Below are 21,467 nucleotides of genomic sequence, written 5' to 3' on the forward strand. Positions count from 1 at the left end.
CATAGGACTAAGGCTTATTTGATAAATAACCAATTTGCCATGAAGTAAATTCTTCAAATTCCCCAGATTTTGAATCTTCAAAATTCTCATCAATATTTTCATTGTCAATTTGTTTTAACAAATTATCACTTATTTCATCTTGTTTAGATTGAGTTGAATTTATTTTTTTATCTGGTGTAAAAAATCTTTCTACATATTCTGTAGATAAAGGTATAGCTTCAGCGATTAATTGATTTTCATTTTCTATATGATCGTTAATTGAAGATGTGAAATACCAATGTTTTGAAGTATTTCCCAGATTTGTTTGCCTGTTATTGTGGTTATCATCAATAATCAATTTATAAATATCATTTGCCTTTTTATAAATTTGATTTGATTGAGGATATTGTTGTAAACCATATTGAATTATTTTTTTTAATTCATAATTATTAATATCATGAAGATATTCATTCATACAACAATGCTTATGTTTTTGAATTAATATTTTAATCATTTCATAAAAAAATAATTTTAATTTTTCTTGAGAATTTGAAACATCTATTGCTTTAATAAGCATTGGTAAAATTTGAATATAATCATTACATAAACTATGTTTAATAAAATCTCTAATAACGATACTTAATTTAATTTCATTTTCTTTTAATATAGTAATTGAATTTAATGATTTAATACCCAAATATAAATTACATAACATTCTAAAAATTAAAAATTTATCTTGTATTGTTGGTTTATATAAATTCCAGTTTAAAAATTGTTGTGATATAATTTTACATTTTAAATCCATTTCTTTATATTTTGCATGAGACCAAAAATACATTAAGAAAAATTCAATAATTAATGATTGTAACCAATTATTACATATGGTAAATAACTCAAATATAATACATGAATCAATTAAATTTTCAATAAATTCATTAAAATTTGATAAAAAAATATTTGGATTATCAAATACAAAATCATGTTTTCCAAATGAAATTAATTGTAATATGGCTAAAATTTTTAAAATTTTATCATTTGATGAATCAAATAATATTGTTTTTATTTCTGATATTTTGGTACATGCTTGCCATGCATTTAAAAACCTTAATTTTGGGATTCTTATTGAACAATTAATTAATTGAGATATTTGAATTTTTTGCATACCAGAAGACATTAATTGTTGAAAATCAATTGTATTTGAATGAGTTCCATTCATTTTCAATAATTCCTCAACTGAATATCTTCTATGCTGTTGTTGCTGCTGCTGTTTGATAAATTTACTTTGTTGTTTCCTACCATATTTTGAAATTGATTTATCACTAATACCACTAACTTTACTAGTTTTTCCACTCCCTTGTTGGTTAGAATTAGAATTGGTAGTAACATTAACACTCATAGCTTTACTTGATAATTTATATTTAGGAAATTTCCAATTACTTGTTCCTAATTTATTATAATTTTTAACATTATTTAATGTTATACCACCTCCACCATTTATACCACCATTATCTAAAAATTTAGTTAATCCTGTACCACTTTTTAAATTTTCAACTTCTCCACATGCTTGAATTACATTTTCTAAACTTTGAACTTCATCTTCTTTTCTTAAACCAACATTAGCATCAAATTTTACAGGTGATTTCCATGAAGAATTTATTTTTTCATCATCAATATTAGAACTATTTGATTCTAGTTTACAACTTTCTTCTTGACGAGATTTAATTTTACGTTTGAATGATAATTGATATTCTCTAATTCCAAATACTAAAGCACTTAAAACAATCAATAAAGCAATAAAAGTCATCAACAAATAAAAACTTCTTGAAATTATTGAATTATTGAATTTAATTGAATTTGAAGTTGAATAAAAAATTGGACCATCATTACTACTGTGTTGTATTCCTAATTTTAATCTAGCTTGATCATGATGAGTATATAGATAATTAGGTTCTTTTGATGATATTTTTAAATTTCTTTTATCTTCGGTATAAGTTTTTAATTGTTCATTTGTATGATAGGGCATTGTTTTGATGTTTTTTGAATGATATCGATAATTTGGAGACAAGATCATTATAATCTTATCAGAATGTTTATTCAAATAATTTCGTTAAATTGATTAAATTTATTTGTGGCAATTTGTCAGATTCTTTCACGATATATTTTGTTGCAAATTGGTTGCAAAATTTTTTGTTATTTAAATGCGTGGAAAAACATAGGTAAATAATTTAATATGTAGGTTCGGGCCTAGGGAAATCTCGTAATTCAAAAATTATATACAGTACATCGTATAAAAATGCGGCTCTTGTCAGTTCTGATTAAACGACAACTACAAGTTGCGACAATGAATAGCTAGTAAAAATTAAGTTTTATGTAATCAGATCATTATTTTAAACTTACCTCAATAGTTAAAAACACCATAAAATTTATACAAAGTAATACTCAATATTTTCAGTTTCAAACTGATGCAGTACTAATGTTCTCAAGGTCTGGATTTTATTTCACAAAGAATTCAACTGTTCTAACATCATTAGCTCGTCATCCATCATGTAAACCTAATTTAATACTTAATAAAATAAATTCACCTACTTTAAAACAATTTAAATTCAATCAATTATACAAATTATTCAGACCAAAAAGATCATATACAACAATTGCATCATCATCATCTCCAATTACAACAAATTTAAAAAGTAAAGTTTCTACTAATCTAAATCCATCATCAAATTTAATAACACCACCAAAATCAGTTGGTATATGGTTAATAGGTACATCTACATTAATATTTGGTATAGTAGTATTAGGAGGATTAACAAGATTAACAGAATCAGGATTATCAATAACTGAATGGAAACCAGTTACTGGATCAATCCCACCATTAAATGAAAAAGATTGGGAAGAAGAATTTAATAAATATAAAAATTCACCAGAATTTAAACAATTAAATTCTCATTTAACTTTAGAAGAATTTAAATTTATATTTTTAATGGAATGGAGTCATAGATTAGTTGGAAGATTTATTGGATTAGTATTTATAATACCTGCTATAATTTTTTGGTCAAGAAATAAGTTTAATCCAAGAGTAACTAAAAGAGTTATTGGATTAACTGGATTATTAGGATTACAAGGATTTATTGGTTGGTGGATGGTCAAATCTGGATTAGATGAAGAAGAATTAAAAGATAGAAGATCAAAACCTACTGTTTCTCAATATAGATTAACTACTCATTTAGGTGCTGCATTTTTAATGTATTTAGGTGTATTATATACTGCAATGGAAATTTTACAAGAAAATAAAATTATAAAAACAATTAAAAAAGGTGGTGAATTACAATTTTTAAAAATTGAAAAATTAATTAATCAATTAAATAATCCAGCTTTAATTAAATTAAGATATGTTTCATATGGGCTTTTAGCATTAACATTTCTAACAGCAATGTCAGGTGGAATGGTTGCAGGATTAGATGCAGGTTTAATTTATAATACTTTCCCTCATATGGGAGATAATTGGATACCTTCAAAAAATGAATTAATGGATCCAGTTTATTCAAGAAATTCAAATGAATCAGATTTATGGTGGAGAAATTTATTAGAAAATCCAACTACTGTTCAATTAATTCATAGAATAATGGCAACAACTACCTTTTTTTCAATATTAGTTACTCATGTTTATTGTAATAGACGTAAAAATATAGTTCCAAGACAAGCAGATATAATGATGAAAACAATGATGGGATTTTTAACATTACAAGTTACTTTAGGTATAACTACATTAATTTATTTAGTACCTATTCCATTAGCTGCAGCTCATCAAGCTGGTGCATTAGCTTTGTTAACTACTGCATTGGCTTTTGTATCAAGATTAAGAAAACCAAGACCTGAATTTGTTTCATATATTAATAAACTTATGAAGAATCAACTATTAAAAAGTAAAAGAATCGTGTAAATAGAATTAAAAAAATTAGGGCTTGTAAATAAATTAATTTATTAATAAGTAAAACCTTGTATTCTTTATAATTTGTTTTACCAAATTCGTTTACTTGACATTTCATATCTCATAACACTAGATAAATCATTTTCATCATCATCAATTAATTTTGTATTTGATTTTTTTTTATTAATTAATTTTTCATTTCTTTGAATTTCTGGAGTTGGTGGAATTTTTTCAAAAAAATCATATAGATGAATTCTTGTACTTGGATTTATTGTTGATGTTTGAGTATTTGGTGAACCAGGTAAAAAATTTAAATCTAATGATGATGTAGATAATTCATGAGGTGGTGTTGTTATTGGAGTTGATAATGATTCATTGGGTATATCCATTGAATTTGAATTTGAATTTGAATTTTCATAATATTTATTTTTAAGATCTTTTTCATATTTTTTATGTTTTGAAACTGATCTTTTTGCTATTTTAAAAATAATCAAAACAAGTATAATTCTTAGGAATATTAAAGTTAAAAAAGTGACCAATATCAAACAAATACTATTAATGACGGAGTTTTGAATAACGAACACATACTCGAAATTCTTTATAGTCATCCGCAAAAAGCAAACGGCAGCAGCCAATAAAGGTAATCCAATTCTTCTAGTCAAAATAATATAATCTGAAAATTCATGACTTGAAACACTATTATCATTTTTTGAATTAATTTTAAACACTTGTAAAAAATCTAAGCATGAAACATAAAGAAATTTTTTATAGATTTTATAATTAATTTTATTAAATTTTGAAATAAAACAATGTTTTAACCAATCAACAAAGATTTCTGAACCAATAACTACTACTCCAGGACCAAATATTGCACCAATCCAAATATTCCATTTCTCCCAACTTGTAGGAATTAAACCATTAACAGATTGTAATTGAAATAAATTTCTTATAGCAATTATTGATAACATCATTAATAATTGAAATCTTTCTGATAAATCTGCCATTGTAATTTGAAATAATCCTTCTCTATCTAATTTTTTAAAAACTGAACTTTTTAATTCTGAAAATTGATTTGATAATAATAAAGTTAATAAAGCATTGGAATAAGAATTGGCTGCAACATTTAATGAAACTGCTTGATAAATTAAAATATAAGAATGAAAGATCAAATACATGGTGGAAATGATATAAAATAATAAAAATCTGAAATTTTCATACTTGTTGTTCGTGATTTGAATTTGAAACAAAATATTTAATAGGTCTTGTCCTATTGATGAACATAATTTTTCTGCAACTTCTAAAACTCCAAACATAACATATAATTTAATATCAGCTTGACCTCTAACATCATGATACATCTTCGAAATGTCTAAATTCCCAAAAACAAGACAAGTTAATGAAATTATGATTAGACTCAAACTTATAATATCTTTTCTAATTGAATTTAATCCATTTAGTATTACAAATTTCATATGAGGTTTTCTAACATAATTGACAAATGATATTGATGAAACTGTCAAAATTTTCAATGGTACCAAAGTAAATAAAGTTAAAAAGGAATTAAAGCATATTAATAATCCGAAAAACATATATTTTTCTAAGTAATAAGGTATTCTCATCATATTTATAAGTTCTTCATAAGATTGATTTGTCAAATTTGCGTCGGTTGCATCAACAAAAGATTTCTTTTCCAAAGACAGGTACTCGTCATTTGCACTAAAAGACGGTAGATTGAGTTCCAATAACAACAATTTGTATAATGAAAAACCATTTTTTTGTTGACTATTACCAGCTGATATATGACTAAATAAATAACTCAAAACTGTGTTAGATCTTTGTCTAACAGGCTCATCTTGAGGCTCATGCTGGGGTATTTGTTTTATATTTGACTCATTAGAACTATTCGAATAAGACTTTTTCAATTTCGGTTTTAATGCTGATTTGGTTGTTACTGTAAATTTTTGATTATTTCTATTATTTAAGCCAATCCCATCACCTTTTGTACTAGGCTTTTTCTTACCATTTAGTTTTTTACCCATTGATCAGCCTGCATTGATCTCTTTCTATGAACTTATACTATAAATCATTAAATTGATTGAAATCATGAAGTTGAATAAATGTGGTTGTAAATTAATTACTATTGGTATCAAATTTTCTGATTTTGTGTAACAATTTGAAAATAAAGTCAAGTCGTGACAAGTAAGTTTTGTTCATGACATTGAACTCCAACTCCTCGTAAATAATTATGTAGTAACATACTCCCCTTATTTTGAAATAGAATAGATAAGTGTCCAATTATAGATGATTGTTGGAAACCTCAATGGATAGTCTAGAGTCTTCATCTACAGATTACGGATCTAATCTCTTTTCACAAGTGATTTGATATGCTCTATCGATGGAATTAACGTTGTTTACTCAATTATTAAGATTTACTATTATTATTATTATTTATCTAATCTCTCTTTTCCTCTCTCTCTTTTTTAATTTGTATGATCTTCTTAATAGTTATTTAAATATCAACTCATTTCCTTTTAAATATTTTGCCATCTTTCAACTCTTAATTTCTTTTCCTATTCTTCCTCTCCTTTTCCTTTATTCTTTTATAATTGCATTAGTCCTCATTAATAAATAATTTTACATGTTTATTATATTGAGATATTATAATTGTTTTTTTAAAGATTTTATACAACAAACAAGACTATCACTACTACTATCACTTCTAAATTTGAAAAGTAAATAGTTACAAGTTATAAAAATATATTTAAAGTTTTATTGATCATTGAATTTATTCAAAAGTTACGATTGATTCCTTAAAGTAGAAAAATAAGATTTAACACTTCAGATCTTTCACCAATTGTACCACTTTATAATTTAAAACAGGCTCAACGTTCACCACAACTACCACAAATCAATTTTGGAAAAAGTTTAGAGTATAAAGTTTATGAAATATGGAGTTACTAACACTAGATTCATTCCTACCATATTTAAGACCATATCAAGGTAAAGAATTATTATCTCCTCAAGAAAGTTTAAAAATCTCATTATTAATTACAGAAATATTAATTGATACTTATATTGATTTCAATCTATTAAAATTTTTATCTAGATTTTTAACTGTTGAATCATATAATGATATAATTGAAGAAAGAAATATTGAACATAAATGTGGTTATTTTTTATGTAATTTGCAACCAAAACTGTTGGTTAGAAGATTAAGTTTAAATTCAAATGGTACAACTACAGCTTCTTCATTATTAGAAAGTGGAGCTTCAACTAAATATCAAATATATAATAGAAAACCTTCTATTATTTTACCAAATACTTATATGAGTCAATATTGTTGTAAAGAACATTATCAATCAAGTATATTTTATAGAAATCAATTAAGTACAGAAGCTTTATTTGCAAGAAATAATATACTTGTGATTCTACCTTTTCAAGGTCCTTCAAATTGGTATGAAAATTCAATTACATTATTAGAAGAAGTTATTGCTAAACATAAAGAATTAAAACAACAAGGTAAATCAATGGCTGAAGTTATTGCTTTAATGAATGGATTAAATGTACATGAAGATGAAATGAATGATGAAACTAATCAATTGATAAAATTAATTGAAGATTTCGAGATTGTGGAAAAGGAAACAGATGATTTAAATGGTCATCAAATAAATGAAGCTGTTATTGAAAGTGATGATGAAGATGAAGATTTAAATACAAAAACAACTTCAAATAAAGTTGAAGGTTATGTAACTTCCGATAAAAGTTTTGGAGGATATGTGGTATAAAAGAATTGAAATGATTATGACGATAATGCGTATGATAATGATTTAATGATTTGCGTTACTCTAAATGTATATACATATTAAAATATAAACAAGATGTGTATTATTATTAGTATTTTTTGGCAACAATGGTCATGATCTCGTTAATTCTCTTCGTTAATTGATTACCAAATTCAAAATGTTTAAACTTGTTAGATTTTAAATAGTCACTAACTTTTTTACCACGTCCGATTCGATCTTCAATTGGAAATTTATCAATTTTCGGTAAATTGCTTCTCAATGGAGTGGTAACAGGTAATGAAACAATCTCACTATGCTTGAAAACACGATCCTCTTTCAACTGTTTTAAAAGCTTTTTAAATCTTTCAACTTTTGAATCATATTTCTTGTTGAATTTGTTTTGTAACTTAGTTTGTAATTGCAATAAGTTCATTGATTTACCTTCATTCAAATAACCTTCTAATTTTTTGTCAATATATTCAGAAACAAAATCTAAATCACTACACCAATCAAATTTTTTAAAATCAATTTCAGTATCATCATTTAAATTTTTTATTTTTCTTCTTTCAATTTCCGTAAATAATTCAAACAATTCTTCACCTTCAGCTAATTCCTGATAAAACGATCTTGGTTTTATAATCTCATCAACTCCAAACCCTCTTGATCCCTTTACTGGGTATCCTCCATTTTTTTGTCTATTTTCTTCTTTCAAATTACTACTTGATTCCCAGATTTTACGAATCCTATACCATAAAACTTGTTGTTTAATCAACTTTGCAAGTTTAGGTCTATGTATAAAATCATGAGTTGGTGTTTCTATAAATGGCATAGTTACTACTCCTGCTGATGTCTGTTTGGCTGTTGCTTGGTATGGTCCTTTTTCATTTAAAATTTTCAAAAGTCTTTCAATTTCCAAATTATTTAATTCAAATTCTAAATTTGGTATTAAGATTGACTCTATATATTCTTGATCAAATGCTTCATTTATTATTTTTTGGGAGGCTCCATTTATTATATGTTTCTGATTATAATTATCTCCAGCTGCTGTAAATGTTTCTTCAGTGTATGGTAACAAATGAGGATTAGGAATTTTTCCATCATATTGCAACTGATTCAAGTATCTTAGAATTAATGATTGACCATCCATTTGGGCTTTTTCAAAACCTTTCTTAACATAATCCGAAACTTCATGTCGATCTTTTGGTGGTGACACTGAAATCTTTTTCTTCCTCCTTCTTGACATTGCTAAAGTCTTTTCTTTACCACGGAGATTGTTTATATTTTTCTCTTGTAGTTCTTTTGAATGTTTTAAAAATGAACTTCTTCTTTGTTGCAATAGCCAATTTTCATTCTGTTCTTGATCAATAAATTCTTGCAATGCCAGCCATTTCTTTGTTCTTAACGCTTCTTCCAATATATTATTCAACCGTATACCATTTAGTAACACTTCGCTAATTTTTTCAGGATTTGTATATCGTTTGGTAAATTTTTCATATAAGCCAACTTTCAAAGTCAATGCAATAATATTATTTTTAGGTAATGAGGGCAGATTTTTCAATTTTAAACTTTTGCGAAGTAACTCTTTATATAACTGACATATCGATTTCACATAATCTGGTCTTTTCTTGAGTTGGTTAACTGATCTGATCAATTGATTTGTCATATCATTTTCGTTAAATGCTTAGTAACAGATCTTATTAATAGTTTTGGATAATCTGAAAAATTACGCGGTATGTATTTTAAACTTAAAATAATTGAAACATCAACTCTGACAGTGAAAAATCAGCAAATAGAATGGTATGATGAACCTCAAGTTTGATCCAAGAGTATCTCAATATACTAACTATTTAATACTAGCCGCCAAAGAAAAAGACAGTTGCAGATATAACTATTCTCAAATTAAAAAATGGTAAAATCACATATACTTTAACATTACAACAGATCAACATACAATCAATTCAAAATGAATTAGCCAAGACAATAAATAATTCAGGTGGAGTACAATCTACAACTGAAGTAAAAGAAGAAATAGATGAAGATGATATTCCCGTACCGAAATCTGAGATCGATGACGAAGTTTCACAAATAAAGCAAGAGAATGATGAATTGTTAGATGAAGATAATATACCAGTTCCTAAATCTGAATTCGAAATTAATGAAGAAATTGACATCACCACCGTCAAGGTCGAGCCCGAGAATATACGATTGGCTTTTCCAAAAGATATCTCATCTCCTTATGACAACAAGTGGGTTCCATTAAATGAAGAGAATATTGATGATGTTCAATTCAAGGATTTTCAAATCTTGGCGTTTGTAACCAACGACGAAGAAGATTTTAATATAGTTGAAGCAGTTGCTTCGGAAGAGTAAAATTTAGGTTATAAATTCAAAAGAATGTGGATTTGTATAATACAATGACAAGAACTAAAAATGAATTCTAATGATATTTTTGAATAGTATTTTGGATCAATCTTTATTTGCCTACTTTTTACCACTTATTTTTCTAACCCCTCCTGAACTCACTCTTGTTGAATTTGGAGTTCCCAGGCCAATTCTAGGCTTAATTGATCTAGCCTTATTTATTTTTAATCCATTAGTTGGTGATCCATTACTATTAGGTGATGATGATAATGTTGTACTTACGACCCTTGTTGTTGTTGTAGTAGTAGTTTTAGTTAATTGAATTGGTTGTTGATGAGTGTTTGCTGATATGGAACGTAATATTCTTCTCTCTGAATGTGGAGTGCTTTCTTTTGCTGGTGTACTTCTAATAATCCCTTCCATTACATTTTCATCATCTGAATTACTAGTTATTGCAATATCATTTTGTTCATCATCTGATTCCTCTATATATTTTCTTGGTTGACCAGGTGATATCATTGGAACTGCAGTTTGAATCTTCGAAGCTAATGCTCCACTTATTTTCCGTCTTCTAATCGGAGTATTTGTGAAAGATGAATCCACTGCAGCAAACGAGGAGTTTTGTTGCTGAAGTTGTTGCTGTTGTTCCTTTAATGCTAATCGTTTTTGTTCTTTCATTCTTTGTTTAAATTCATCATATGAACACAATGGGAAATAACCACCAATAAATTCATCAGGTCTATTATCTAATACCATAGTATATCTCCAATCCCTAAAATAATTTTGATTCAAATATAACCAATGCTGTTGGGGTCCAACAACCATTCCTGGTCTGATCATTCTCATATATGCAATACATTCGTTTGCTGTAAATCCATGTGTATATATTAAATGAGCTCCAATTAAACATCCGGTTCTTCCTAATCCTGCCTTACAATGGACAGCAATTTTTCCACCTTTATTTATTACACACTCAGCTGCTCCAATAAATTTTTGCACATACTCCAAAGTAGGACAAGTACCATCATCAAAAATCATATCAATATGCTTAATATTTCTTGAAGTGAACTCTTTAGCATCATATAAATGAGAATTTAATCTTACAACAAGTTGAACATTGTTGTTTTGGAAATAAGATAACACTTTTTTAAATGGTTGATTTAAAGAATTGGATTTTTTACTTTGTTGTGGTGAAGCAAATGCAATAAAATCTTTTGAAATGACATTAAAATCACCTTGATCCACTCTTTCATATTGCTCATACTCTTCAAGATTGAAAGAAGTCAAATCAATTAAGCTCCTTTGTTTTGCTCTCCACATTCCATAAACAACATCTTGTATAGTTATTTCATAGTCAGCATTTGAATATCCTGCATCTCTAAAACTTGCAAATGGGGGATCAAATTGTGCAATTGGTTGTAATACTTGATGAGGCGACCAAGCTTGAACTAATATCATATAGCAACATAACAAGCAAGCCGCATTAGTTCTTTGTTGAGGAGAAGTGGATGAATAAAATACAACACCTTTACCTTGATTTAAATCATCATTTAATATATTATGTAAAACTACGGCAAAGCGATATAAATTACTTATGTTCAAAGGACCAAAATCTAAATGGAATGAATGATACGGTAATGTGTCTTCAACAGTGAAATATACAAGGTCTTTCGTATCCGATGGTACATAATCGTATGCTCCAAGATAAACTCTATCTAAACAAAACACGGTTAGTAAACTTGATTGATTGAAACACGGTCGCAATTCAACATACTTTTCAAAAATTCAATTAATGGAACAGTAATCTTATTTTTCCCCATCTTTCGAAGTTATGGTCTTTTCTTGAAGTTGTGTTACTTTATTGCAAAAAGATGCTGAACTATGATTGTTATGATTTGATACTTCAATTATTTTGTTTTGTTTATAAATTTCTATTTGTTTTGATCTGTCTCAATTCGGAAATTTTTGTAAGGTAATACACGACTTACTTAATTCCCACTTCACAATAACCAGTACAATTGTTAATCAACTACTCAATTGCTTAACAGGACCCTCCCTCTTTATCACGTATTAAGACTTAGAGAGAATGGTAAGTATTATTTATTCGTACCATTAATCAAAGTTTTTCAACTAACTTGTTATTATAGTCATCAAATTTATATTCTTTCTCATCAGAAACCCTAGCTAGGTTGAAAAAATTTAGATTTCAAAGTGCTAGAGTTAATAATATACAAGCATTAATATGTATGCTATCCAACTTGTGAAAGTAAATTCTAAATACTAACAAGCCTTTCATAGATACAATCGACAAAGATACATATGAAGTTAAAGAAGATGAAGATATAGAAGAGAATCCATTAAACTCAATAGAAGATTTAATTCAAGAATTACCAGACAATGCACCAAGATATATAATATTATCATATCCATTGAAAACAAAAGATGGTCGACTACAAATACCTTTGGTCATGTTATACTGGTTGCCTCCAACAACTCCAAATGATAAAAAAATGTTATTTGCTGGTGCAGTTGAAAATTTCAGAGACAAAGCTGGTGTATCAAAGTATGTTATTTTGAAGGATTTGGCGTGAATCAATTGATACTAACAAATTGAATTTAGATTAATCAAAATATCTGATGAAGAGGAGTTCGAAGATTTGGAAACTCAAATATCCTAAACATTGGCTACATCAATGTAGATAGCGAGAGCTACCATATTTTGTAGATCCGGGTAAAATATTTAAATGATAAAATACTGCACATAATTTTCATAATTTAGTTGCGAGAAGTAGTGCAATATGACCAAGACTTCTCGATAATTTTTCACTTTTTAGATGTATTGAAATTTTTTTTTCTTTCTAATTATCATATCCAACTCTACTTCATCCACATATACATCAAATAAAATAATCAGTCGTCATGGGTCGTATGCATTCATCTGTATGTAAAATTTTAATCAACGAAGCAATCATAACATTACAAATATTTAGAATCTGTTTCAATATCATCAATGAAAATTATGGTCAGTTTAAATTGTTGCAAGAGTCTTATTCAAAGTAAATGATTCACTTACGGTCGAAATTATGAACCTAGAATTGTTACTATATACGCTTTGAGTATTTGATAACTTGAACAATTGACTATCTTTCTCATTGTTGAGGAATTACAATATCGTCGAAAATCCAAAATTTTTTTGATACACCAAGAAGTAGGTAAACTACGGTTCCTACGTTTTAAAGATGCAGAATTATTTTAGCTTACTCGATGAATTATTGTTTTACTTTTGTCATGGTTTTTTCCTTTATCTCTGAATGATCATACTAACAATTTTTTTAAAGGGTAAAGGTATTTCTTCATCTGCTATTCCATATTCAAGAAACCCACCATCATGGTTCAAATTATCATCAGATGATGTTGTTGAACAAGTTATTAAATATGCTAGAAAAGGTTTAACTCCATCTTCAATTGGTGTTATTTTAAGAGATGCCCATGGTGTTTCACAAACTAAAGTTGTCACTGGTAATAAAATTTTAAGAATTTTAAAATCAAATGGTTTAGCTCCAGAAATTCCAGAAGATTTATACTTTTTAATTAAAAAAGCTGTTTCAGTCAGAAAACATTTAGAAAGAAACAGAAAAGATAAAGATTCAAAATTCAGATTAATTTTAATTGAATCAAGAATCCACAGATTAGCTAGATACTATAGAACCGTATCAGTCTTACCACCAAACTGGAAATATGAATCAGCTACTGCTTCAGCTTTAGTTGCTTAATTTCCTTTATCAATCAAAACATCAATTTTTTTTTCAAAATTTTTTTGTATTTCTAGGTCTTTAATTGTTTGATGAATATTTCATAATTACATTGGTTTAACCGGGATATTATATTCGTCTCTCGAGAGTCGTGAACTTGTCTCTGTTTTTCTTAAGAAATGATTATTCTTGTAAATTTCGAATAGTTTCAATAATTGAAATTTAGTCCTGGGACTAACAAAGGCTTGGTGAATTTCTTGGATCATAAACCATTATAATTAACTAAAAGGCTATATTAGGTCTTTGCCAAATGTCTCCCAATTTGCATGTAGAAGATTGTTGAAACATTAGTTTCAGAATATTGTTAAACATTGAAATACGCGATCGAATAAACATGTATTTTTTTAATAATATTACATTTATTGCAAATTGTTTCACATCATAAAATGGAGGCAATAACTGAACGAATATTCACAGAAACTTCACTAGATTCAGCTTCAAACGATGACCCTTCGTTATTAACCATAATATTAGACGTCTCACCGATTGGTTGGTACAATCTACGAAATCAAGTCACCTTACGAGACGTTACAAAATCATTGCTAGTATTTTTAAACAGTCATCTATCAATAAATAATTCAAATCAAGTTGCATTCATTGCAAGTTCACCATATCGTTCTAAATTCCTATACCCCAATCCCAATGCTACTAGCAAAAGCTCAAATATTTCCAAAGGAATGTACAGACAATTCAAGAATGTTGACGACGTTGTTTTAAGTGAATTGAATAAGTTCATTGAAATCACTAGTAAAAAATTGCAGGATGATTCAAAAGGCAAAAAACACCTTTCCTCCACAATTACTGGCGCAATAAGTTTGGCTTTGACATATACAAATAGAATGCTAACGCTAGATCAAAGTATTAGTACAACAACAGCCTCAGCGATAACGACATCATCTACATTAAATCCTACAAATCAAATAAATTCTTCATCATCAACAACAGCTCAATCTACAGCTTCAATGAAGTCCCGCGTATTGATAGTGTCTGCAAATGATAATGATGATTCATTAAACTATATTCCTTTAATGAATTGTATATTCACCGCACAGAAGTTAAAAGTATCAATAGATATCTTGAAATTGGGTAACAAAGATTCATCATATTTACAGCAAGCAAGTGATGCAACAAATGGAATATACTTAAAGATTATTGACCCAAATGGTATAATACAAATATTGTCTACAGCGTTTTTCATAGAACCTAATTTAAGACCATACGTAATATTGCCAACAGATACGCAAGTTAATTACAAAGCAAGTTGTTTCTTAACCAAAAAACCAGTTGATTTAGGTTATGTCTGTTCAATTTGTTTATGTATTATGAGCTATATACCGTCGGAAAATAAATGTCCAGCTTGTTCAAGTGAATTTGACTCTAAAATTGTTCAACAATTGACCAAAGATCCTCAAATCATAATAAATAAGAAAAAAAGGAAACTTGATAATTCTGTTAAAGAAGTTGGTTAGATACCATCATTCACCACATTAAATGGATAGTCTAATGGATAATTATGTACTTTAATTAAATGAGAAATTCTTGTTTCTTTGGTAGGAAAATTGTCATTACACCTAATTTCAAAACAATTTAATTTGAATCCAACTCTTTCTTGTGTCAATTGATTCATACAATCATGGTTTTCTTCGATATGTAAAGTCAAAAACTGATTTGAGGGAAATATTTTGTTGCAAGATATACACTCGTATTCATGAAAATTAAATATGTGGAGATTGAACGATTCTTCGTCTTTTGAAGTCTTCGAACAGTAAGGACAGTCGAATATTAGTTCCACATTTATATCTTCTTGAAGTCTTGGCTCTTCTTCATACTTTCTTTTGGTCATAAACTAACGATAGATAAAACACGACGGACCTTTCGTTATTGATCTCATCCCATTCATTTTTTTCAAAAATTTCGTGTTTTAAAACTCTTCTTTCAATAGCTGCCAATCGTTAGAACATAATACTTTCAACTCAAAATGACTTTGGATCATAAATTAGGAATGAAAATAGCTTACGAAGAAGCACGGAAATCATATAATGAAGGAGGAATACCAATAGGTGGGTGTTTAATCAAAAAAGATGGAACAATTATATCTCGAGGACATAACATGAGAGTTCAAAAGCAATCTGCTACATTACATGGTGAAATTTGTGTGTTAGAAAGAGCAGGAAGATTACCAGCCAGTGTATATAAAGATTGCATCTTATATACTACTTTATCAGCTTGTCCAATGTGTAGTGGAAGTGTTTTGCTTTATAAAATACCGACCTTAGTTTGTGGAGAAGATACAAATTTCAAAGGCCCACATGATTGGTTAGAGCAAAACGGGGTTGAAGTCATAAATTTGAATGATCAAGATTGTAAAGAACTTATGGCTAAATTCATCAAAGAGAAACCAGAACTCTGGTATGAAGATATTGGTGAGGATTAAAATATGTATTAACCTAAACTCAAATTATCGATCATTTCATCGATATCCATTTTCTTACTATCAATTTCAACCAATTTACATTTATAACTTTGGACTGAATTGTTTTGAATAATCTTTTTACAATCTAAGGATGCAACTTCGAAAATTATTGTCATAGATAGTTTTTCAATTTTGATGGATATCAATTGATTATCTCGAGATACGATTGATTTATTTTCAATCATTTCAAGTTTATCTATTTCGTTAATTACAGATACGTGACCATTGGATTCGATTTGAATTTGAAAAGATTTTAAAAGAATTTTGAACCTTAAATCCCACAATGTTAAAATTCCCAATTTAGTTGCGACTAAAATCCAACTGATTTTATTGCTTCCTGTTATAAATGAGGTTATCACTCCAAACGATAAGGGATTTTGCAAAACAAATAATTTTTCCATAGTCGTGACATCAAAAACATTAATTTTCAGTTGAAGATCAACAACAAATATGTAATTATCATTGTTCAAAACATTAGTAATTATGGTACTTGTATGAGCCTCACGTATTAATACAGGTTTCAAATATTTCACTATCTTTCTATTTTTGTTTCTACTAACATCGATTCTGAAAACTCTTAAAATACCATCTTTTGTGGAGACAATGATACACAATCGATCATGTAAAAATGTGATTGTTGTAATCTTTGTGTTTAATTTTAGTGATTGTTCTGCATTTTTAAACCTGTTAATTTGTTCCAACTTGGAAATATCCCATATTTTTAGAAAACCATTTTCTGAACCAGTGACGAAAAATTCAGAAGTAATTGAAACAGACATGCACGTAATTGAGTCCACTTCTTCACTTGTTCTATGGACGTTTATTTCATTCAATGTTGTAGATGTTTCTATAGTTTTCGATTTCACAAGTCTTCCGAATTCAGGAAAATCTGTGAGAGTTGGAATTAATGATAAATTCTGTAAATGATTTATGATGAATGGATTTTCCCCATCATATGTGTGTGTGAATAAACAAGTAATAACCTTGGAGCTTGAATTACCAGTCTTGAAGGTTTTATGCAAAGTGTTAGAATTATTGGCCAAAGCTCTTGCTGGCTTACTCCCATTACTTGACTCCATTTCACCAAATATATTAGCTTCTATTGTTTGCACCGAAGCTGTCACTCTCTCCAAGTTAGGCAAGATCAATGAATTGTGAAGATTCAATTCAAGGCTTTTCAAGGACACCGAATCCTCTTGCTTTACCACGAAATTTTCATTCCTTACTCCATTTAACGGAGTCAATTTTTCAAATTTATAAATTACATCCAAAAAATAGGTTCTTGGTGCTATCAATATTTGTTCAAATGAAGTTGAGGGTAATGGTGGGACTTTGCTAATATGCTGAATATAGTCTTTCAAGACAAAAATTTTCCATAACCATTTGTCATCAAATCCGACCGACTTTAGTTTGAGTAACCATTGTTTATCTTCAGGACTTAATGGTGAATTTTCTTTACTTTTGTAAGAAGCTTCAGAAAATTTAGGTAAATACACGGATTTTCCCATTGCATTCAATGGAATAGCTTTGGTATTTCTTTTATTTTGCCAAAATAAGGATTTATTAGTTGATTTCGTAGCCCATGTAGTAGCCAAATCAAAAATTTGTTTATTCAATTGTCTTGCTATACTTGGGTATAAGGAACTCCATTTAATCTCAAATATATCGTATTGTAAAAAACTTTTAATTATTGGATATAAGAAACAGTACTTATCAGCATCATCCAAGTTTCGACTTATTGAAATAATCAAATTGATAACCGACTGCCGTATCCATTCATTAGGATGTAATAATAAACAAATGGAATTTGATAACAACTCTGAATAAATTTCCAATGCGTTGAACTCCAATTTTGAGTTTATCAATTTTTGCAGTACAAATGCATTAAATATTTCAAGTACTTTTAAAGCAACAAACTGATCTCTTTCATTTAAGGTTTGAAGTAGTAGTGGTAATAAATATTGTTCAAATGAAAATACACCAATATAGGGACCAATTTTCAAAATAGATGAAAGGAATGCTAATCTTAAATTTGGGTCAGGATCATTCAAATATGAAATTAAATGTGGTAATATAATATCATTCGTTTTATCTCTACCAAAAAATTGACAAAGGGGTAAAATGTTTTCAAGTAAGCTTATTTTGACGGAAGAAGCTTGGTCTGTTAATAGGGATATTGCTATATCTTTAAATTTTTGATCTAATTGATCTTTTGTGATTTGTATTGTGGGTATTGCAATCTGTGAGGTATTTGATATATTACTTGTGGTGAATGCTTTGGACATTGACCAGAATTTTTTTGCAGATGTAGCTAAAAAAGGTATACATATAGCAATTGTTGAACTAATGAATTTCTGTGGTTGATAATCAGCCTTAACTAGTAACAAACTCGTAATTTTAGGTAGTATATATTCTGAAAATAACAAAACATTTATAGGTGTGATGTATGAACATGTCATAATTAAGGTCGTCATGGACCGTAACGCTAAACAAACTAATTTTGCAGATGACGTGTGAGGAGATTCTATATACTCATCTAATATGGAGCATAAATACGGTAATGATCTGTCTAGTTTTGCCTCATCATTTATTTGTTCAGACAAGGCTAAAATTAAAACACAAAATTTTTGTTTTGATTCAACATGTTTGAGGGTTCTGAGTAATGATGAAACCATATTTAGTACCATAAGTGCGGAATCGTCCGTTTCTTTCTTTTGTTTTATCCTGTAATTAGAAGGCATTCCTGGTAAATTTAATCTAACGGGTAGTACAGCATCTTCTTCAGTTGAGTCGGTATATTCAAAATTTAGGTTTTTACTAATTTCACCAAAGTTTTCGTAAATATAATTCAATTTCGCATCACTATCCTCAAGGTTATTAAAGTTGTCCATGAACTCGTAAAGAAATGTGTAAAAGTACTCTGGAAAACAAGTACCTCTATACTCTTCGAGCAATTCTCTTGCACTGGATCTCTCACTTGGATTGACTTTCAATAATTTTTTTATCAATTCAATAATTAATGGATTTTGAATGCTTGAAAGATCGGGTACGTAGTCATTTTTTATATATTTAAAAAGTTGAGATAATGTAAAAATGGGTTCACCATCTGTCCATAATTCGGCAATCACGCAACCTAAGCTGAATAAATCCATTTCGTCTGTCACGCTGTTCTTTAAATTAAATTTTCCGTTGTCCTCGATATTCAGTACATGTTTTGGATTGTCTTGACTATTGTAAAATCGTTCTGGGGCAATGTAGCATACTCTTCGATCTGAGCTATCAAAGTAAAACAGAAATTGGTTAGGATTATCCTCGGGTATATATGTGGGTTTGATTAAACTAGCAAAATCTGACAATAGTATCCAATTCCACGATGTAACTAATATATTTTCTAATCTCAAGTCTCCGTGATGAATATTTAAAGAATGCAATTCATTTACAACTTTCAACAATTGAAATGTTATAGACAATTTTTCGATTGGTTCTAGAAACGGTCGTAGTGATAATTTATCATATAGATTGATTTTCGCTATTTCTCGAATTAAATATCCAGCTCTATCAGTTTCAAGTAATTTATGCCACGTCAAAACATTTCTGAATGGGTATAGAATTGATGACTGTCTGACTAGTAGTTCCAAAACATTTTGTAATTGTATCGTATAGTTCGGTGTTGACGGTTTTATTAGTAGCTTTATGATGACTATTTGACCTGTTACTTTATTAACAGCTTTAATTGTTTTTAAAAATCTGGAATTATTTAGTAATTCAATATACCGATAATTTTCCAATGCATCAATGTAAGATGATATTGCAACAGTAGGAGCCGATGGTGCCAATAAGGACAACCTCTGTCCCATTTTTCAAGGGGAATTGATGTAAATCCAGTTTTTTCTTTTTGAAGGTGATAAGATAATAAATTGGTTATAATACAGATCTATAATTAATTTTTCTGAAACAATTGAATCACTCTGACAATCAAATAACTAATCCATTTAATGAACACATATGATGATGAAGACAATATAAGCAAGCCAGCCTTATCAATGGAAGGGGTTGATCCTGAAGTTTTGAAATATTTTTTAGACGTAAAGCACGAAGCGCAATCGTTGTCACTTCTATATCATGAAACAGAGTCCAACACTGAAAATACTAGTATCGAAGATAAGGAGGATTCAGAAATAGAAATATCTCACAATCGAGATTACAGTCTATACGATAAATTCATAGCATTAAAAGAGAAACTTAAAACGCATGTAGTAGATCCATCGTCACTCAATAAACAATACAACTTAAAATGGAAAACATCATTTCAAAATCCACCTCCAGATATCGATTATTTTATCTTTGCACTAGATAGAAAGATATGCTTTGAGATTTTGATCTTCTTGACGAAATGGATAACTTTATCAACAACAGTTAATACGAGTTTATGGATTTGGAAGATCTTTTTAAAATTGGATAATTTATTGGAAGCTAATGAATGTTCAATTTTGAGAGATTTAGCCAATACTGCTATTCTGAGGAAACAACAAATGAAAGAAGCAGGAAAATCTGCAAATTCAACCTCTAAATTCACTTACTATATGGTTATAATAATAGTTGGTAAATATTATGGACAGACCGATCTACTAGATAGTTTATCGTAAATTAGAATAGATTTAATTTTGTGTTCGTGATTAACTTGAAAAATAAAACTTCACCAACAACTAACAACTTTTATCTACCTAACTCGAACTACAAAAAATGGCACCAAAGGCAAGAGCAGAGTTGGTGGTTCCATACAGACACGTACCAGCTAAAGCAAGGAAAGATGCTGGAAATATCATCTCACAATCATTACCAATGGCAGCTATGTTCATGAAAAATAAAATGTTATCTTGGGCTGCATTATTTTTATCAATCCAAAGTTATTTGAATGAACCTATAAACAAAGAAGCAGAGGATGGTGCACAACCTCCGATTTTGAAAATTGTATTTGCTTTAGTTGCTGTGTTGACTTGTTACATTGATGTGATTTTCCCTCAAACTAATCCAACTATAAAGAAAGCTGCTCAAGTTGCAACTGAAACAATTGTTTCAACTGCAACTTAAAGTGATTTCGAAAGACTGAAGAGTAGAAGCTAGACGTA

General features: G+C 28.6%; 14 protein-coding genes across 14 annotated transcripts; 9 read left to right on the plus strand and 5 right to left on the minus strand. All coding sequences in view use genetic code 12, as the record gives it.

Moving 5' to 3' along the window:
- Window positions 1-7: 7 nt before the first annotated feature.
- KGF55_002799 (uncharacterized protein) lies at window positions 8-2,002 on the minus strand (the record flags this gene model as incomplete). The annotated part of the gene is made up of 1 exon (XM_051757523.1): window positions 8-2,002. One exon carries the CDS (start codon window positions 2,000-2,002, stop codon window positions 8-10), a length of 1,995 nt encoding a protein of 664 aa, XP_051614240.1.
- Window positions 2,003-2,452: 450 nt separating this feature from the next.
- COX15 (Cox15p) lies at window positions 2,453-3,922 on the plus strand (the record flags this gene model as incomplete). The annotated part of the gene is made up of 1 exon (XM_051757524.1): window positions 2,453-3,922. The coding sequence occupies one exon, from the start codon at window positions 2,453-2,455 to the stop codon at window positions 3,920-3,922; it is 1,470 nt and encodes a 489-aa protein (XP_051614241.1).
- Window positions 3,923-3,999: 77 nt separating this feature from the next.
- Window positions 4,000-5,949, minus strand: KGF55_002801 (uncharacterized protein; the record flags this gene model as incomplete). The annotated part of the gene is made up of 1 exon (XM_051757525.1): window positions 4,000-5,949. The coding sequence occupies one exon, from the start codon at window positions 5,947-5,949 to the stop codon at window positions 4,000-4,002; it is 1,950 nt and encodes a 649-aa protein (XP_051614242.1).
- Window positions 5,950-6,858: 909 nt separating this feature from the next.
- KGF55_002802 (RNA polymerase II subunit B1 CTD phosphatase) lies at window positions 6,859-7,695 on the plus strand (the record flags this gene model as incomplete). Its single annotated transcript, XM_051757526.1, has 1 exon — window positions 6,859-7,695. The coding sequence occupies one exon, from the start codon at window positions 6,859-6,861 to the stop codon at window positions 7,693-7,695; it is 837 nt and encodes a 278-aa protein (XP_051614243.1).
- A 106-nt stretch (window positions 7,696-7,801) lies between these two features.
- KGF55_002803 (uncharacterized protein) lies at window positions 7,802-9,355 on the minus strand (the record flags this gene model as incomplete). The annotated part of the gene is made up of 1 exon (XM_051757527.1): window positions 7,802-9,355. One exon carries the CDS (start codon window positions 9,353-9,355, stop codon window positions 7,802-7,804), a length of 1,554 nt encoding a protein of 517 aa, XP_051614244.1.
- A 131-nt stretch (window positions 9,356-9,486) lies between these two features.
- KGF55_002804 (uncharacterized protein) lies at window positions 9,487-10,062 on the plus strand (the record flags this gene model as incomplete). Its single annotated transcript, XM_051757528.1, has 2 exons — window positions 9,487-9,489; window positions 9,559-10,062. The coding sequence occupies 2 exons, from the start codon at window positions 9,487-9,489 to the stop codon at window positions 10,060-10,062; spliced, it is 507 nt and encodes a 168-aa protein (XP_051614245.1).
- A 111-nt stretch (window positions 10,063-10,173) lies between these two features.
- CDC14 (phosphoprotein phosphatase) lies at window positions 10,174-11,873 on the minus strand (the record flags this gene model as incomplete). Its single annotated transcript, XM_051757529.1, has 2 exons — window positions 10,174-11,768; window positions 11,828-11,873. 2 exons carry the CDS (start codon window positions 11,871-11,873, stop codon window positions 10,174-10,176), a joined length of 1,641 nt encoding a protein of 546 aa, XP_051614246.1.
- A 266-nt stretch (window positions 11,874-12,139) lies between these two features.
- On the plus strand, window positions 12,140-12,731 carry KGF55_002806 (uncharacterized protein; the record flags this gene model as incomplete). The annotated part of the gene is made up of 4 exons (XM_051757530.1): window positions 12,140-12,142; window positions 12,201-12,297; window positions 12,352-12,616; window positions 12,674-12,731. 4 exons carry the CDS (start codon window positions 12,140-12,142, stop codon window positions 12,729-12,731), a joined length of 423 nt encoding a protein of 140 aa, XP_051614247.1.
- A 241-nt stretch (window positions 12,732-12,972) lies between these two features.
- On the plus strand, window positions 12,973-13,826 carry RPS13 (40S ribosomal protein uS15; the record flags this gene model as incomplete). Its single annotated transcript, XM_051757532.1, has 2 exons — window positions 12,973-12,979; window positions 13,399-13,826. The coding sequence occupies 2 exons, from the start codon at window positions 12,973-12,975 to the stop codon at window positions 13,824-13,826; spliced, it is 435 nt and encodes a 144-aa protein (XP_051614248.1).
- A 425-nt stretch (window positions 13,827-14,251) lies between these two features.
- Window positions 14,252-15,334, plus strand: KGF55_002808 (TFIIH/NER complex subunit; the record flags this gene model as incomplete). The annotated part of the gene is made up of 1 exon (XM_051757533.1): window positions 14,252-15,334. One exon carries the CDS (start codon window positions 14,252-14,254, stop codon window positions 15,332-15,334), a length of 1,083 nt encoding a protein of 360 aa, XP_051614249.1.
- A 509-nt stretch (window positions 15,335-15,843) lies between these two features.
- Window positions 15,844-16,299, plus strand: FCA1 (cytosine deaminase; the record flags this gene model as incomplete). Its single annotated transcript, XM_051757534.1, has 1 exon — window positions 15,844-16,299. One exon carries the CDS (start codon window positions 15,844-15,846, stop codon window positions 16,297-16,299), a length of 456 nt encoding a protein of 151 aa, XP_051614250.1.
- An 8-nt stretch (window positions 16,300-16,307) lies between these two features.
- VPS15 (ubiquitin-binding serine/threonine protein kinase) lies at window positions 16,308-20,195 on the minus strand (the record flags this gene model as incomplete). Its single annotated transcript, XM_051757535.1, has 1 exon — window positions 16,308-20,195. The coding sequence occupies one exon, from the start codon at window positions 20,193-20,195 to the stop codon at window positions 16,308-16,310; it is 3,888 nt and encodes a 1,295-aa protein (XP_051614251.1).
- A 138-nt stretch (window positions 20,196-20,333) lies between these two features.
- KGF55_002811 (uncharacterized protein) lies at window positions 20,334-20,984 on the plus strand (the record flags this gene model as incomplete). The annotated part of the gene is made up of 1 exon (XM_051757536.1): window positions 20,334-20,984. The coding sequence occupies one exon, from the start codon at window positions 20,334-20,336 to the stop codon at window positions 20,982-20,984; it is 651 nt and encodes a 216-aa protein (XP_051614252.1).
- A 97-nt stretch (window positions 20,985-21,081) lies between these two features.
- On the plus strand, window positions 21,082-21,429 carry KGF55_002812 (uncharacterized protein; the record flags this gene model as incomplete). The annotated part of the gene is made up of 1 exon (XM_051757537.1): window positions 21,082-21,429. One exon carries the CDS (start codon window positions 21,082-21,084, stop codon window positions 21,427-21,429), a length of 348 nt encoding a protein of 115 aa, XP_051614253.1.
- Window positions 21,430-21,467: the final 38 nt, after the last annotated feature.

Source organism: Candida pseudojiufengensis (genome assembly GCF_024610245.1).
Source record: "Candida pseudojiufengensis strain CBS 10847 chromosome Unknown scaffold4, whole genome shotgun sequence".
Classification (NCBI taxonomy): domain Eukaryota; kingdom Fungi; phylum Ascomycota; class Pichiomycetes; order Serinales; family Debaryomycetaceae; genus Lodderomyces; species Lodderomyces pseudojiufengensis.